We start from the raw sequence: 19461 nt of genomic DNA on the forward strand, positions 1-19461 counted from the left end.
GTCATTCAGTTGTTTTCACATTTACTAGGCGTTTTCTCAACATATCCTATATCTATTGCTATGTGCACTCAAAGTATAAAACTGAAAAAAGTTAGATAAACCAAAGCTTTATGTTCATAGTATTGAAATCCAAGGAAAGTAAATTTTTCCTCTTTTAAAAACAAAAACAAATACATCGAAAATAATTGACAGCATATTAAACTCTAGATGTCATTCAGTTGATTTTACATATACAAGGCATATTCTCAACATATCCTATATACATTTCTATACACACTAAAAGTAGAAAACTGAAAATAAGTTTGATAAACGAAAGCTTTATGTTCATAGTATTGGAGTCAAAGGAAAGACAATCTGTCTTCTATTAAAATAAAATAAAAATATGTTTGAAAATGATTAAACAAAGACTTGAAACTAGATACTAGTAAGGAATTACGTAAAATATTTACCAATTTCGTCGTGTTGATTTTAAATCACAAAAAGGAGTGTGTTTTCGAAAACATATTATCTCACATTTTATTACACATTAACCAAACAATATGGTTTATGCTGTACTTCCAAAATAACGTATTATCATGATTACATATGCGTTATTGAAAGGTTCAAAAAGTCGTTGCAACGGATTTGACTTAAAATTCTTAAAAACACACATATTGTTCTCTTTGCAATTCAGTGGATCTTTTAAATGACATTCGTGCAACCATTTTTAAAACATAAAAACTTGTTTGAGTAACTTGTGTAATATTTAGTTTGATGTTGTACCAGTAAACAGCCATGGTATATTGAAATTGTTGAAATCTTCCGCAGAATTGACGTTATTTTACCTCTCTGGATTTCACCAGCTATTAGGTAATTAGTTAGATTTCTATAAGAACTTAACTTTAAAATTGACTAAGAGATTAAGTGCTTGTGATATAGAGATCAAATGACAATGTTGACTTTAACAATTTGTTGGAATGTGTTTTTGGTTGTTTGTTCCATGTACGATTGTTTACATTTAAATAAGTCTATTTGAACAGGAAACTCAAAGTCATTTATGTAAAATGTTTTCATTAATGATCCATCATTGAGATTGGTGATTAACAAAGAAGTCAGATATAGAAATTTATCAATTATTATTACGGGGATCATATTTATGTCCATTGGAGATATTCTTTATGATTAGAGATAATTATCCGGATGAAAATTTACGGAAAATTTAAGATCATTTAATAATACTCAGTATAAATAATCTGACAGTGGATATCCTAATATTTTATCTGCTGCTTAATCGAGTAAAATGTGAAAATTGCGAAAAATCTTCTGCGACTTTAGGATGAAGTTTTTTCAGTGTTATTTTTCCAAATAATATTTAATATTTAACTGATTGAAACATATATATTGTGAAGTTGAATAGTGCTAAAAAGAGAAATGTGATAATGATAGTGATAATTATATTAGCACATAGCTATATATATTATATTATATATTAATAATTTTAAAAGATGTAAGGAGCTCACGAAACATGGTGATAAACGGATTATTTTTAAGTCTTTTATTAATTTGTATTGGACTGCCTATGCTAGACAGTACACAAATGGTATGGATGGCACCCTATAGTCTAATACCGGGGTCCAGTCTTCTAGTCAACGCTTCTACATCACTGCCAGCATTGTCACTGGCATTACAGAAGATCTATAACCAAGGAATACTACCAAATAATTCAATAAGGTAATTTGTCTTGATTTTTGTCAGCATTGTCACTGTCTTTACAGGAGATCTATAACCAAGGAATACTACCAAACAATTATTAAGGTAATGTCTTAATTGTGTCATAGAAAAAAAATGAAATAATAAGTCAGTGTAAATATAATTTCCATTAAAATGAAAATATCCAATGAGCTTTATTACTATGTTTTTGATTCCGTTTACAAAGGTCTTAGACTTCTAACAGTAATAGTCTGCAAATAAAAAAAACTTTGATTATTTTATCTCATTGAACTTTAGGCGCATTAAAAATGTTTTTTCGTCACCGCAAGTATGAAAAACCATACATGTATACGGAAGCCGAAAAGGGCCATTCCAAAAAAAAAAAAAAATAAAAAATTATGTCGTAATTACGACATAGCATGTCGTAATTTCAACATAACATGTCGTTATTACGACATCGCTATGTTTTAATTTCGACATAACATGTCGTAATAACGACATCATTATGTCGTTTTAACGACATTGATATGTCGTAATAACGACATCGCTATATATATATAATAGAATATGTATTTTGATTTGCCAAGAGACTAAATGACACAGAAATTAACAACTATATGTCATCATAATGCCCCCAATAATTAGAAAAGCCCCCGCATAGTCAGCTATAAAAGAGGGACGAAAGATACCAGAGGGAGAGTCCCCGAAATGCTGTGTGGTAGACAGTGTTATTAATTAATTATTAGCTCCCTTGATAAAACTCCAAATTTCATATTTAATGTATTTCATTGTTAAATAATTTACACGAAGCTTAATAATTTGGTTACCTTCTGTGAGAAACTTATATATTTTATAGATCTCAATAAAGATAAATACGATTCAGACCGTGGAAGGGGTGTATAATAAGTCCAGGTCCATCTAAACTTCAATGAGTTGGAAGAATTTTCCGTGAATGGTAGGAGGACAGACATTCAGTCCTACCAAGGCAAGCCTAGCATTCCATCTCCCTATTAAAAAGCGCAAACTAAATGCCTTCTTGTACTAAGGGTTAATTGAAGTATTGATTACTCTATTTCTGCTTTCAAACGTTGGACACGATGTTCCTACAACACGACGTTACACTTAAAATGCGGAGTCGAAGAGGGTTTTTGACTTCGATTATTTTTTGCAAGTTTTATTCGTTTTTTTATATTTTGGTTGATTCTGGTTCCGTTCGTTTTGTGATGTCATTTTATCATAAAATACCTCAAGTTGTTGAAATCGATTTAATAATGTTTACCCTTTTAGTTATTTCAACTTAAAATGCAGTACTGTCGCAAGTAATGTAGGAAGGAAAGATGGGACGGAAGTACATGTATACGGTTTTCCATAAAAAAATGTTTTTAGATGTACAAAACTTTTATCATAGGATGTTTAACTTTCAAGGTGCATATCATCTGTCATTGTGAAATTTCTATATCTTAATTCAACCCCAATACAAATATATCTGACACTCTGCAAGTAAATCAAACATTTTTACCCTTGGTTAAATTTTAATAGAATTGTATTTTCCCTGGCACATAAGTTGTCGAAATACAACCCTTCAATTACTTGAACCTTGGCTTGAGAATTATTTCCCAAGTCATCTATAGTGTTTAACTTCTGATATACTTTTTAAAATATAGTAATCTTCTCCTGGATCGTCCGTGAAAACGGCTAATATAATCCCGGGTTTTTATTTATTCGATGAAACGGTTTTCGTCACTGTTTGGGATTCGTCTTTCAATTACCTCCATTTCATGCACAAGTTTATATTGACGAAAAGTTCCGGCTTCGCTAGTACAGGAATTACTGTCATCACGACAGTTATAACATGAATAGCAGGACAAATCTCGAAGTAAAACATTCCGTGAACTGGTATTAAGTCTTTTAATATTGGTGATTGCACCTTACTGAAGTGACGACTTTAAATGATCTATTTCGGAGTACTTCCGCAACATAAATTTCAATTCACATTTTACATTTAGAGGACTGTCTTGTTGTCTCCAATTTGTCTTTGCAAAACTTGGACGAAGTTCATGTAATGAGATTTTCCCCCCATTTCACCATTCTTTTAAATAAATCGTTAAAAGCTATAACTTTAATAAAAAATGCAAAATTTAACCTGTGTCGAAGAGGGACGAAAGATACCAAAGGGACAGTCAAACTCATAAATCTAAAACAAACTGACAACGCCATGGCTAAAAATAAAGAAGACAAACAGAAAAACAATATTACACACGACACAACATAGAAAACTAAAGAATAAACAACACGAACCCCACCAAAAACTAGGGGTGATCTCAGGTGCTCCGGAAGGGTAAGCAGATCCTGCTCCACATGTGGCACCCGTCGTGTTGCTTAAGTGATTACAAATCCGGTAAATAGTCTAATTCGGTAGGTCATATTCATGAAAGGGAAGGGGATTGTAGTTACGACGTAAGGAACATATCCGATATCATTTGTGAAACGGTTATTCCATAACGGTCAACCAACTCGTGATGGCGTCCGTAAAATTTACGAAGGGATGATTTCAACTTCACCATTTGGAACTCTTGGTTTAATAGCTTCCTTGTGAGCAGCAAACCTCTATCAAGAAAATCATGATAAGAAATGCAAGCACGGGAATATCGTATCAATTGGGAGATATATACCCCGTATGCAGGTGCTGCTGGAATGTTGCTACTTAGAAATGGAAAGTTCACAATTGGAAAGCTGAAATCATCTCTTTTGTCGTAAAGTTTTGTTTTCAACCGACCCTCATTGTCAATTTCTAGATGTAAGTCAAGATATGAAGCCGACTTAACTGTATCTGTAGTATCCTTTATCTCTAGTTCGATTGGATAGATGCGTTCCACATAGTCACCAAATTTTGAATTGTTTAGTGAAAGAACATCATCTATATAGCGGAAAGTAGAGTTAAAGGATATTGCTAACTTCTTATCTTTCTTCCTAAGAAGTTCCTGCATGAAGTCAGCCTCATAATAATAAAGAAACAAGTCGGCGAGTAGAGGGGCACAGTTTGTTCCCATTGGAATGCCGACAGTCTGTTGAAAAACACGTCCTCCGAACGTAACAAATATGTTGTCAATCAAGAAATCAAGCATCTTGATAATATCAGTTTCAGAGAATTTTTTGTTTGAATCAGAGTGATTCTTTACAAAGTAGGATTTATCCCTCCCTAAGACAAGATACTTGTATCTACGTTGGCCATTCTTTTTTATGAAGCAAAGTAATATCAACTCTTTCAATTTGTCTTTTAGTTTGGAATGTGGAATACTTGTGTACAGGGTAGAAAAGTCAAATGTTTTAATACTGTTACAAGATGAAAGAGAGTTAGATTGTATGTACTCTAAAAGATCTTTTGAATTTTTAAGTATCCACATCTGATTCACGCCACCTCTAGAATAGGCAGTTTCACAATAACTTTGAAGCCCGTCTTTGATTGCTGATAAAATAGATGTTAATAATTTAGAAAGAGGTTTCGTGGAGCACTTGGAAGACCCAGCAATATACCGTTGTTTGTAAGGACACTTATGTAGTTTAGGTATCCAATACAGTGATGGAAGATCCAGTTCTTCATCTTTGGTTGAAATTCCAAAGGAACATAGAACAGACCTATGATTATCCAGGATTTCCTCTTTGGTAAGTGTCGTGAGGGTATATGTTGAGTTACCAAGTGAATTGTCAATACCTAATTCGTTTATCAAGCAGTTGATGTAGTGACTTTTACACACAAAAACGATGTTATTTGGGGCTTTATCTGCAGGGACAACAACATATTTGTCATGGAGGTCGGATAGGTGTTTTGCAACATTTGGGTCTTTAAAGATTGACGTAGCATGGGCATTGATGGACCCATTCAGTTTCTTAATTCTGATTTGTATCAACGACCTCACTGCCTTGATCCATTCGGAAAGAGTGTCTACGTCTTCCTTCTCGCGCTTAGCCCCTATGTCACCGGGCGGAGTCTATAGCAACATGCACTATTCTTTTTTTTTCGGCAGAATCATCAACCTCTTTTTCCAAATTTCATAACACGATTAGTTTTAATTGTCATTAACATTTAATTGAAACTTTAGCACATGTAACGTAGGAAATTAGCGTCTTTCGGATTTTAGACGTGTTCAGACGTTTGGACAAATTGGCTACCGTTTTGTAATGTGTGGAAGCATTTTATTTCTTTAAGACTCAAATATGTAGTTAATAAGAAAAGAATCTTGGCATTTTTTACTCTTCGTGTATCTAACTTTGATTTTGATCAATTATAAAAAATACGCGTTAACTGCATTGAAAAAAGAAATATCAAGTTGGACAAAATGGCTACCGTTTGAAAAACGACTGTTCAGAGAAGATTTTATTGAATCAGCAATATATTTGAACTCACGAACAATTAGGCAAATATTTGTACTTTTGTTAGATATTATTATTGTCTTACTCTTTTTATTCATTTGCTGCTATATCTACTTATAAAATTCACTTTCAGTCGTTGAGTTCACGAAAAAACGTCTTTGGACATTTTCTTATTCCAGCTTAATATGCAGCCACCGAGTCAAATGAAATTTGGAAAATAACGACTTTAACGCCACAAAGAAACGACACATGTCGTTGTTACTGCCAAGAATCAAGAAAATCAAAGAATAAGAAATGGGATCACTATACATAATAATTAAAACAGTTTTTATACGCCCGTCAAAATTTTCACGGGACGTATTATGGTATACAAATGCCCGGTGTCCGTCCGTCCGTCTGTCTGTCTGTCTGTCTGTCTGTCTGTCCATCTGTCTGTCCGTCTGTCCGTCTGTCTGTCCGGCGTAAACATGTCGCACCGTAACTTGAGAATGACTTATCCAAATTTCATGAAATTAATATAGTTGTTTCTTATGATGGTCAAATGATCTGTATACATTTTGGTGGAAATAAGATTAAAACTTTTTGAGTTACGGCACTTTGTAACTAAAACAGGGGTGTGTTTTTTTCACATGTCGCACCGTATCTCAAAAACGATTTTTGATTATGGCTTAAAACTTTAAACACTTCTTAGTTATACTAATCTTAATATCTGTATACTTTTTGGTGATGATTCAAAATTTCATTTTTGAGTTATTGAGTATTTTGTAAAAAAGGGGGAGGGGGTTTTTACATGTCGCGCCATATCTCAAAAACCATTTATGATTATTGCTTAAAACATTACACATGTCTTTGTTATATTAATCTAAAGATCTGTATACTTTTTGGTGATGATTCAAAATTTTTTTTTTGAGTTATTGAGTATTTTGTAAAACAGGGGAGGGTTTTTTACATGTCGCGCCGTATCTCAAAAATAATTTATGATTATTGCTTAAAACTTTACACACTTCTTTGTTATATTATTCTAAAGATCTGTATACTTTTTGGTGATGATTCAAAATTTTATTTTTGAGTTATTGAGTATTTTGTATAACAGGGGAGGGTTTTTTTTTACATGTCACGCCGTATCTCAAAAATAATTTATGATCATTGCTTAAAACTTTACACACTTCTTTGTTATATTAATCAAAAGATCTGTATTCTTTTTGGTTTTGATTCAAAATTTTATTTTAATGATATTTAGTTTAAAAAAAAAAAAAAACAGGGTGGGGGGTTTCACATGTCTCAAAAACAATATATGGTTATTGCTTTAAACTTTCTCAGAAACTATTTATGATTATTGCATAAAACTTCCACACAAGACGTCGGGCGTATCATGCGCTCATGGCGCAGCTGTTTATTCATAAATGTAACGTTGGACATCCGTTTTTTTCACATAGCTTTGTTATTTTAATCCTCAAACATACTAGATATTACTTAGTATATGATCAAGAGATGTAAAAACATAATTCAAAACATATATAGAATTAATTTGTTTTAATATTGGTTCGTGTTTTCTAACATTTTTATTTTGTTTTGCGGATGAAATTTCGAAGATTCTGCTTTAAATCCTATGGGTTGTAGGAACATCATGTCCAACGTTTGAAAGTAGAAATAGAGCAATCAATACTTCAATTAACCCTTATTACACGAAGGCTTGTAGTTTGCACTAATGAAAAGGGAGGTGGAATGCTCGGTTTGCGTTGGTAGGACTGCATGTTAATCCCCATGTATAGTGCCACGTATAGTTCTTTATAGACCTGGATTTACTATACACCCCTTCCACGGTCTGTATCATATTTCACTTTCATGAGATCTATAAAATATATAAGTTTCTCACAGAAGGTAACCAAAGAAGGTAACCAAAGATTTTGCAACGATGCAAATATTAAACATTACAATATAAATTAATATCTTTAACCAATGAATTCAAATAGCAAAAGCTATGCAATTAACAAATATATAATTATTCAGCTTCATGTAAATCATTTAACAATGAAATACATAAAATATGAAATTTGGAGTTTTACCAAGGGAGCTAATAATTAATTAATAACACTGTCTGCCACACAGCATTTCGGGGACTCTCCCTCTGGTATCTTTCGTCCCTCTTTTATAGCTGACTATGCGGGGGCTTTTCTAATTATTGGGGGCATTATGATGACATATAGTTGTTAATTTCTGTGTCATTTAGTCTCTTGGCAAATCATAATACATATTCTATTATATATATAGCGATGTCGTTATTACGACATACCTATGTCGTTAAAACGACATAGTGATGTCGTTATTACGACATGTTATGTCGAAATTACGACATAGCGATGTCGTTATAACGACATGTTATGTCGAAATTACGACATGCTATGTCGTAATTACGACATAATATATTTTTTGAATGACCCTTATCGGCTTCCGTACATGTAAGCTTGAAGCAGTACTGACTTTTTTTATCCCTCTGCTTAGATGACGTTTCAAAGTTTTACATTTAATTATTAACCAACTAAGTACATTATTGTCAAACATGACTGTTTATTAAAAATTATGTTTTTCAACACATAACTTTTGTCAACTTAATATCTTGGATATTTGATATATTAACACATACACTTTTATTCAGTTGGTTAATAAATGTATTAAGAAATGGGTGTTTTTATAATGGCTCTGTTATATGTCCTCGGATGTCTGTAATGGCCCTCGGCGTTACCTCGGCCCATTACAGACTTCCTTGACCATTATTACAGACCTTGGACATATAACAGGGCCATTATAAAAACAACCATTCATTAATACTAAAGTAGTGGCCTGCCTAAATTTTTCCGTGCGACAATGTGATATTTGCAGAGAGTGTTTGTACATTTGGTTACTTCATGACTTACTGGTAGCTTCCGTTTGATACTTGGAAGTTACACCGACGCTGCACTCATAAGAAGGCATTCTTTTTGTGACTAGAAGAAAATCTAAATATAAAAAAAACCCCACTTTTTATTAATCATCTCTCAAAAATGAAACAAAGACAATAAAGTGATACCTGTTAACTTTGTCTTATCAAGAAAGGGAAACAGCCCTATATTTTACGAAATGTTTTATGTAGTATAAAAATAAGGAGCTGTGGTATGATTTCCAATGAGTCAATTATCCACCACAATTCCAATGTAATGGATATAAGCAATTAAAGGACAGCATACGGGCTTCAGCAATGAGAAAACTCTAATGAAAAAATGTGAAACAATTCAAACTAGAAAAGAATAGAGTGACTTATTTATGACAAAATAAGTAACGAAAAACAAATATGAGAGTCTTAGACGAACAAAACCCACCGAACTGCAGGCTCCTGACTTGGGACAGACACACAGATAATTTGGCGGAGTTAAACATGTTTGTTAGCACACCATCGAACCAATTATCTTTACCCAAACGATCATAAGGAAGAAAAGCAACTAAGGTAAAACAAACGACACATATCCCCGATATTAGACTACCTGCAGTTACCGAAACTAATTCCTACCCAATAAAAACTAATAAATACTATACAAATACTGTCTTTTGATGAGGTAAATATGCGGTTTTATTGACTTTTGAAAAACTGATATTCATTGAGGCCGACGGCCGAAGTGAATATCAGTTTTTCAAAAGTCAATTAAACCCCATATTTACCGAAACAAAAGACAGTAATTGTTTTATTCCATATTCCGAGAGAAGAACATGTATTTAAGGAATAACATATACCAAAATAAATTTAACATGAAAAATCTAACCATAACGTTGCATGTAAAAGCGCGTGACGTTTAGCGCGGTGAATAACACTTTCTCAGGTGAATATGCTTTTTTATTCAAAATCCAATTCATATAGAGAAACCTACTAAAATAATACCAATATGGAATAAATCATGTTATCCCTGACTGAAAAATCTACATTAAAATCAGCCAAAAGCCAAATTTTGTAATACACATCAAGAATTCTACAAATGACACATTTTTGTCAATCATTAGGTGTAGCTGAAAAGAACATGTTTTATTTTCCATCTTCCCTGAAATAATCTTATTCATAAGTTTTTATGCATTTTTAAGTGTGACCTATCTGGACTCTGGTTGTAACAGCAAACAGAGTATTGGAATCCTGACTGATTATCTCGTACACCATCATGTTGACGTCATTGTAGGACCACCATGTACAGAAGGTAAAATGTTAACTAAAAAACACAACCCATAGTAGATGGATAAAAAAGGAGACGGACTATATAGAAAAGTCATTCAAACTCATCAATCGAAGAGAAACCGATATGGCATGGCACAATCAAGAATAACGACGAAAAGACATGGTCAACAGGGTATAAAACTCAAAATAGAATAATAAATAAATAATGGTGGAAAGAAGAGCTTTTATAGGAGAAAGTTATGAAATTTGACTAGAAACATTTAATAATGTGTAATCGATAAATTGGTAAAATTTTCTACCTCAGGTATAGATTACCTTAGCTGTATTTGGTAAAACTTTTAGGAGTTTCGGTCCTCAATGCTCTTCAACTTCATACTTTATTTGACCTTTTTAACTTTTTTGGATTCGATCGTCACTGATCAATGAGTCTTTTGTAGACGAAACCGCGTCTGGCGTATATACAAAATTTAGTCCTGGTATCTATGATGAGTTTATTTATTTCAACAAATCCATCAAGACACAAATAGAAACTTTCACATAAAACATCTTATAATATAATCTGTCGCATGCTTTAACTTATATATTTGAGCTACTTTCAGTGAGAAATTAGTGCAAATACTTGTCCTCTGGGAAATATGTGATACCTTATTAATGCATTATACAAAAATTATGAGACAAGACTACTACCAAAAATTATAAATGCGAGTTTTATTATTTAGTGTGAAACTATCCCAATGTTCGCATTAATAAAAACGTAGCAATAGTTTCTGAATCTACATAGATTAATGATAAATGTTGATTATAGATTAACAAAGATAATTAAGAAATATTTAGTATCAGAATTGTTTTTTTCTTAATTCAATTAGAAAAATATACACCACTTGGGTTATTTACTACTATTTTTTTATTGCCAAAATGTAAAATGGCTCTTTTTAATCTTGTAAGTTCACAATTTACTCATTAAAATATCAAAAGTTCATTAATATTCAGGAAAAGTCGAGGAGTTTCGTGACATGCCATGTTTTCTAATTACTTTTTTAAAAGATATTTGAAATAATTCTTCAAATTGAATATTCCAGCAATGATACCTATTGCCGAACTAGCATCCTACAGAGATATACCAGTATTTAGTTGGTTAGCAAACGAAGAAAGCCTGGATGATAAAACTAAAGTGACCACCCTAGTCCGTGTTATTTATCCGCTCTCTCAACTAGGTAAATTTGATTAAGATTGATTCATTCATATGATATTCATTTACTTTATTCCAAATTCTACTCTTAAACTTGATGACGGAAAATGTGAGTTTAAAATGACTATCAACGATCTGCCATCATCTCCAAATTACTTAAAACAAATATTGACATTTGACATAGTCGTCCACTGACAAGGTTCCTTATTTTAGAAAGGAAAATATAGTTTGGCAGGGTTGAAACAGTTACTCGAAATTATTAGACAAACGGAAGGTTACCAAAAAACTATCACAAATCAAAAACTGACAATGCCATGCCGACTTAAGAAATAACAAAAAACGACAAACACTAGTACATTAAAACACTAAAAACTCAGCAACACGAACTCTATACACAGATCCTGCTACACATGTGACATCTGTCTTGTTGTTCATGAGAGTAAAAACCAGGTGATAAGTATAAAATCGGAATGTCAAATTCGAGGAAAAGAGGACGTACTGTTATAATGATTGGACATATCCGTCGTCATATTTGAGACAGATATATAATAACTATCACCAACTCGTGTTAAAAATCTTCCTTGTAAGCAGCAACACATATATAGAGGAAATCATGATAGGTGATGGAAACTCTCGAATATCAAATTAATTGGGAAATATATACTTTAAAAATTCACACACTCAAGCTGGAATGTTGCTACATAAAAATGGAAAACTCGCAACTGTAAAGCTGAAATCATATCTCCATTTCACACTATACGGACTTCATATACAGGAATGTGCTCCTTACGCAGAAATTAAGTCATGAGGAGGGAAGATTTAAAATCTTTATGGACACTATCATGAATTGGCTGATCTATATGATGTGTCTGAACTAACTCACTAAGGACATTTTTACCACGCCTTAGATTATGATTTACCATTAACGTCGTCTGGTCTTGTAAGTAACGAACGTGACCATTTCCCTAATATGACGGTTTTGCTTAGTTTGAATTATGAGAAGTATCTCGGTATTTTTTTATCCAGCGTTCATGTATTTAGTTATGATGTTTCATTTGTAATTCTGATCGACTATTGTTTTGTGTGTTATCAATTTTAGTTGTAATTCTATTTATTATTTTCTATTCGTATGTAAAAGTAAAGATAACTAACCATCCAGTTCATTTGTATGGTTTTAGTTTAAAGCAACTATGTGCACTGGATTTATTTCTTTTACACAATTTGATTTAGAAGAAAGGCCGACATAAATAGATAGTGCAGTTAGCTGCACAATTACTACCACAATTCATTATGTATATTCTTGTAATTGTTATAGAATACACCAAATAACACAATTACCAACCTGATTTCGATTTATATCCATTTTTTTCAAAGTTTACCTGTGACGTTTCTGTTTGTTGCGTTGATATTTTCATATAACACACAGTTCGTAATTCTGTTATGCTGTTTTTGTGGTCTGGCCTAAATTAATTTGAGGTATTCGTTGTTATTTTGTGGTTAACATGTCGAGATGTACTATTATATTATATTATTTATGTACTTACTTTCCTATCCTGAGCGATCTTGCATTTATTTGTACTGTATACCTGTCATGTAATTTTGTCTTTTTAGCGGTATTTAACAATGCCATAAAGCTTGAGGTTTGGCTAGCCACAAAACCAGTTCAACCACCTTTTCCTTTCTTAAAATGTTCTGTACCAAACCAGGAAAATGTCATTTGTTGTCTAATAGTTAGTTTCTATAAAATTGAGAATGGAAATGGGGAATGTGTCAAAGAGACAACAACCCGACCATAGAAAAAACAACAGCAGAAGGTCAACAACAGGTCTTCAATGTAGCGAGAAATTCCCGCACCCGGAGGCGTCCTTCAGCTGGCCCCTAAACAAATATATACTAGTTCAGGGATAATGAACGCCATGCTAATTTCCAAATTGTACACAAGAAACTAAAATTGAAATAATACAAGACTAACAAAGGCCAGAGACTCCTTACTTGGGACAGGCGCAAAAATGCGGCGCGGTTAAACATGTTTATGAGATCTCAAAACTCCCCCTATACCTCTAGCCAATGTAGAAAAGTAAACGCATAACAATACGTACATTTAAAATTCAGTTCAAGAGAAATCCGAGTCTGATGTCAGAAGATGTAACCAAGGAAAATAAACAAAATGACAATAATACATAAATAACAACTAACAGACTACTAGCAGTTAACTGACATGCCAGCTCCAGACTTCAATTAAACTGATTGAAAGATTATGATTTCATCATATGAATATCAGGCACAATCCTTCCCGTTAGGGATTTAGTATCAATGTATTTTGCACTGACATTATTTTTTTTGTCGCACTTCAGTGTTTCTGTTGTTTCTTTGTATTCCTCTTATAGTTGATGTGTTTCCCTCGGTTTTAGTTTGTAACCTGGATTTGTTTTCTATCAATCGATTTTTGACTCTTGAACAGCGATTTACTATTGTTGCCTTTATTTGTAACTGCATCTCTTGTACTTTTTGTCTCGAGTTCAATGGAATAGATATTTTCAACATAATTAACAAACGTTTTTACTTATACAGTGAGAGGACATCACCACAATAGAGGAATGAAAAGTTTAAAGATAATCTGCTTCTTTTCACGACCCCGCGGCTAACGTAACACATATATTGTCGATCAAGAAATCAAGCATCTTGATAATGTAAATTTCAGATGGCCCGAGAACACAGTTATTTTGTAGTTTCGCATTTCTTTAGACAATGAATTCAAATTAAAAAAAAAAACGCACTTGCTCTAGCTCAAAATTTTTTTTACAGTGTAGTGTACTACTATTGGGACACATAATATCATCATTATAGAAACTTTAACCAGCTCTAACTCAAAATATTGACAATTCTGTGTTGAGAGGGTCAAAAATTCAGTTTGACAGCTTGAGACGTACTAATTTTCGAACTTTTTTTATCTGGAAAACTGTGTCTTTGGATCAAATGATTGTTTGTTCGAATTCAAGAGGCTTTTTTTTCATAACAAAATCAGTCAATCGTTCCGTCAAATAAAGCTAGATTAACTTAACCTGATAAATTGCATTTTTAAGAATAATAGACTCGTTTATGTAGAATATGTCTTCAAAATATCTGCACAGTGAAGGCTTTGTTCAACAACAGGCAACGTTAGTTTGAAACTCTGGAAAATATCTTCTCAACTTAGAAATGAATTGAAAACATCTAAAGCGATCTTGCATCTTTTAAGTGGTATTAGTTGGGTTTCAAATCGGTTTATAACAATGATTGCTATTTACAATAGTAAGGATATCAATTTAAGCGAAACAGTACTCTTGGAATAGCTATCTCCAAAACGAAAACGAATTATATCAAGCAAAGACTGTTGGCTTAATAATTTTCTTTGTATGTCTTGTAATGTATTTTATAAGTTTTATTACTGAAAACAAGAAATTAGAATAATTATTCATGTGTATCGACTCGACTTGACATAATTTTGGATAGGGAATTTGATGTTGATGACTTGATTCAGTTGAGCAGTTCTGTAAAGCATTTATATACAGTCCTAGTTTGACCATGGAAGTATTATATTAATGCTTCCATGGTTTTAATACTTCAATGGTTTTACGAAGGTTACTCTTTGTTTATTAAGGAATGACTGTAATATTTTTTCTGTCTATGAAGAAATAAGATAAAAAAATTGTTGCACACTGAATAACGCGCGTAGCGGGTTATTTAACAGTGTGTACCACATTTTTTATGTTATTTCGAATAGACAGAAAAAATATAACAGTCATGTCTTATAATTTAATTCTAAATTCCATTTCAAACCGTAGAAAACCATGAAAAAACGTTGATGACGTCACGGTCACATGACTAAATTATGTCTATAGGCTCATAACAAAATAACGTCAGCCAATCAGAAGACGCGTTACATCCAAAATTAAATTATTCATGAATGGAACTTATATTTCATATCCTTAATAAGAAATTATGATACGCTTTAATAAAAATATTTATCATACATTTAGTAGTAAATACAGTAGTTTGGAATATTTGATAAATAGCCTGCTGTTTAATCCACATTGCCCAACTTTGATATGCACCCTTTATCATACCCTTTATCACACCCTTTATCACACGCCTTCCCTTTATCGCACCCTTTATCACACTCCTACTATTTTATTTTCATTTTTACATAAACTTTCTTCAAAATGGGTCCTAAATTAACGGTTATTCGGGCGTGAGGCAATTTATTGAATGACGTCATTGTTTGGAATATGACGTCACAAACGTCGAGTTTTCATATTTCAGACACACGAAGTGCAACTATACAGAAGAACTCAATGAAATACCATACAAAAAAAAAATACAATAAAAAATGTATTTTCAAAACAACAGCACGCAAATTGTAAGGTACCCCAGGTGCTTCGGATGAGTAATTGAGCAGTTCTTTTAAAGCTTTTAAAACAATACAAAAGAAGAACTAAAGGTAACCCAGGTATCAGATCAGAAAGCAGTTCATAAATACTCTCCTGTTGAAATATATGATAAAGCGTATAAAACATGACAAAATCCGTATCACATGCCGTATCACTCTCGACCAATATCATCCCTCGGGCCTATAGGCCCTCTGGCTGACATCGGTATCTCGGGATGAGATGATACGTATTTTGCCATGTATTATTCTCTATGTAATTTTCGTATCAATGACGACAATAGTTTGCTGAAGGGATTAGTCTGTAATTATAAGAGGCTTATTACCTATCAAACAAGTCATTTCTGCAATAAATGTCGTGATACAAAATTTGTTTATTTTATTTTTTCGTATACATATATTTTGTTTTAATGCAATAATTCTTGTTCCAAATCGGTTTCTTAATTTGTAACATTTACCAAATTAGATTTCTTGAAAATGAATTATCGAATTCTTCATTAAACATTTAAAGTTTTTTTGTCAGATGAATGTGTTAAATATTTTTTGTCTGTTTTTTCTTTTTTTTTTAACAATGGCGTTGTCAGTTTATTTTTGACTTGAGTTTAAATGTCCCTCTTATAGTTTCACCTCTATTTAACATTGTAAGGTACTATATCATAGTACAAATATGTATTCTGCAACACTTTGATATGTACCTTTTAAGTTAGTTTCATTAAAAAAAATCACATATACTATTGAACAGCTGTATACTTCTGTTGCCTTTATTCATCCATTTGTAGTCAATTTTGAACATTTCTTTGCAGGTGGCATTGGCATATTGTTTTTCAGTGGACTCAACTGGTTTCGTTTGGTAATGATATCGACTGCAGCGCCGGAAAGTATTGCTTATGCTAATTCACTAGAAGCAGCCGTACAATCTTTCTCTGTCATTGGTTTTAATCTTGTTCATCATTACAGCCAGGTCAGCCCCAACATCAGTGGAACATCCCTAGATGAAATGTTTAATGCTATCAAATATGAAGGCAGAAGTAGGTACCAGTTTGTGTAAGTCAAGTCCCAAAATAAAAAAAAACAAAACACACAAATATAGCTTAAAATGTGGTCTACAAAAACCAAGTGTCACAAAACTATTTGTAATAATAAGGGTCATAATGGGGTTAAAATAAAAATTATAGAAGATATCGGACGGCAAAATTAGTCATGTATGATGCTTAGAAATAAAAAAAAAAAAATCGAACACCGAACGCACATCGCCGGTAATGTATTAATTTCAGTAGTACTGAAGGGATATTATTTAGACTTTACGTAGTATCATAAAACAAACAAACCAAACAAACAATAATTTATTAGAGTCTCACCTCTTTAAAACATTTGATATAAAACACAATATAATATTAACAATTTACAAAAGAGCCACTCTGAAAAGAGTTATGAGAGACTTTAAAAACACAAATCAAAATACATTCATATTACATCTAGACATATATCAATATATCTTGGCATAAAACACCATACTATTAAAAACAATTATACAAAAGAAAACAAACAACATTATATACACTTATTACGAGTATAAAATACACTTTCTCTTAAAAAGAACTTCATGGCAGATTTTGGCTGTAAAATAACAAACTCTATCGTCATGAAACATAAATAAAAACTTTTCTTCATTACTTAAATTACTAAAACTACTTTTCTATATTACATACACTGTTAAAAAATATCGTTCGCAAATCTGCATATTCTGGACATTCTAATAAAACATGTTTTTCATCTTATCATTTTTTCTACAATTAAAACAAAACCTTTCATTTACATCTATACCTTCATATCTGCAAGTTTCAATTTTAATCTGAGCAACACCTGCTCTAAATTTAGCATATGCACTTCTATTTTTACCAGGCATAGTAATACTTAAATATTTTTCTGTACAATAATTTGATTTAAATAACCTGTAAGTACGTAATTTACTGCTTTCATTAGCTAGTTAATTTAAATGCCAATTATTTTGGTACATAATAAATAGTTTGTTTTCAATATCTTTAATAACAGACTTGCTCAAAATACATTCAATATTACAATACTGATTTAGATCAAGTTCTTTAAACTTTGTATTCACTTTAGAGTTCCAATTTTTTACTTTATTAAAACTGATATTATTACTCCAAAGAAAAATTTTCTTATTAAGTCTACAATTAGACATCTTATTAAATCGTGACCATGTCCTAAATATGGAAGCCCATTGTTTAACAATACATGGTTTCCATCCCATATCTCCATAAAGTGCTAAGTTAGGGGTATATCTACCCACTCCCATAAAAAATCTCATAGCCTTATGTTTAACAGCGTTTATACATGAAAATTCTTTAGAACCCCAAATAGAGGCACCATAGTCAATCACTGACCATACAATTTAATTGAACAATTTTGTAAATACATCATATTGAAAACCACCATGAGCTTTACATTTTGCTATTAGTAACCCTAATGCCCTACTGGCAGATTTGGCAACTGCTTTTGCCATATCCTCATAACTCAAATGTTCGGTTAATAATAAACCTAAATATGTATAATTTGATACGTTATCAACACATTTTCCATTAAAAACAAAAGGAAAATTAGTACATGGCACAGAAGGTGTTCTAAAATGCATAATTTTTGATTTTTCTAGATTAACCTTTATCATGTTTCTATCACACCAACATTCTAAAGTATTCAAAATGATTTGTAATTCACTTTCACTTTCTGTTAAGAAAACTACATCGTCTGCATACAACATTATACACACTTTTTCTTCACCTATGCTAATACCAACATTTAACTTTTTGACCTCATCAATTAAATCATTAATGAAAAAAATAAACAATAATGGTGAAATTATACACCCTTGTTTCAAACCAATATTAACAGGGAACCAGTCAGATAAAATGCCGTTCAACTTAATACAAGACTGAACATTATTATACAAAGATTTTAATGCCTTTATCATTTTAGAACTAACACCAAGTAACTCTAATTTGTTAAATAATAATGCTCTATTTAAAGTATCGTATGCCTTTTTAAAGTCAATAAAAGCAGCATATGTAGACTGTTTACGTAGTTTTCTAGACTCTATTATACTAGTTATAGACAAAAGGTGATCAATGGTGTTACGATCTTTTCGGAAACCATTCTGCTCATCATGGATAATATCTGATGCATCAAACTTTTCTCGCAACCGACAGTCAAGAACACCACAGTACAACTTGTAAGTAGCTTGAGCTACAGTTATTCCACGATATGAAAGAGGATCTCTGGGGTCAGACGACGAACATTTCGGTACTGGTACAAATACACCTTTGGCCCATAGAACAGGGACCTTTCCCGTATTGTAACACACATTGAACATACGAACTAAAAATGATAAAGCAGTTTGGTTTTTCAACACTTCTACTGGTAACTCATCAAGACCGGGCGCCTTCCCATTTTTAGCCTTTTTTATTACATTAAATATTTCCTCACTTGTAATTTCACAATCCAATAAATAATCACATTTATCTTGATCTTCAGAGGCGACATTTTCAGTAGGCTGTATACAATTTTCTACATTTA

General features: G+C 32.2%; 1 protein-coding gene across 1 annotated transcript; it reads left to right on the forward strand.

Moving 5' to 3' along the window:
• Window positions 1–1385: 1385 nt before the first annotated feature.
• Window positions 1386–16951, forward strand: LOC143082403 (guanylate cyclase 2G-like). Its single transcript, XM_076258053.1, has 4 exons — window positions 1386–1710; window positions 10168–10277; window positions 11335–11469; window positions 16674–16951. The coding sequence occupies exons 1-4, from the start codon at window positions 1505–1507 to the stop codon at window positions 16916–16918; spliced, it is 696 nt and encodes a 231-aa protein (XP_076114168.1). The 5' UTR covers window positions 1386–1504; the 3' UTR covers window positions 16919–16951.
• Window positions 16952–19461: the final 2510 nt, after the last annotated feature.

Source organism: Mytilus galloprovincialis, chromosome 7 (assembly GCF_965363235.1).
Source record: "Mytilus galloprovincialis chromosome 7, xbMytGall1.hap1.1, whole genome shotgun sequence".
Taxonomy (NCBI): domain Eukaryota; kingdom Metazoa; phylum Mollusca; class Bivalvia; order Mytilida; family Mytilidae; genus Mytilus; species Mytilus galloprovincialis.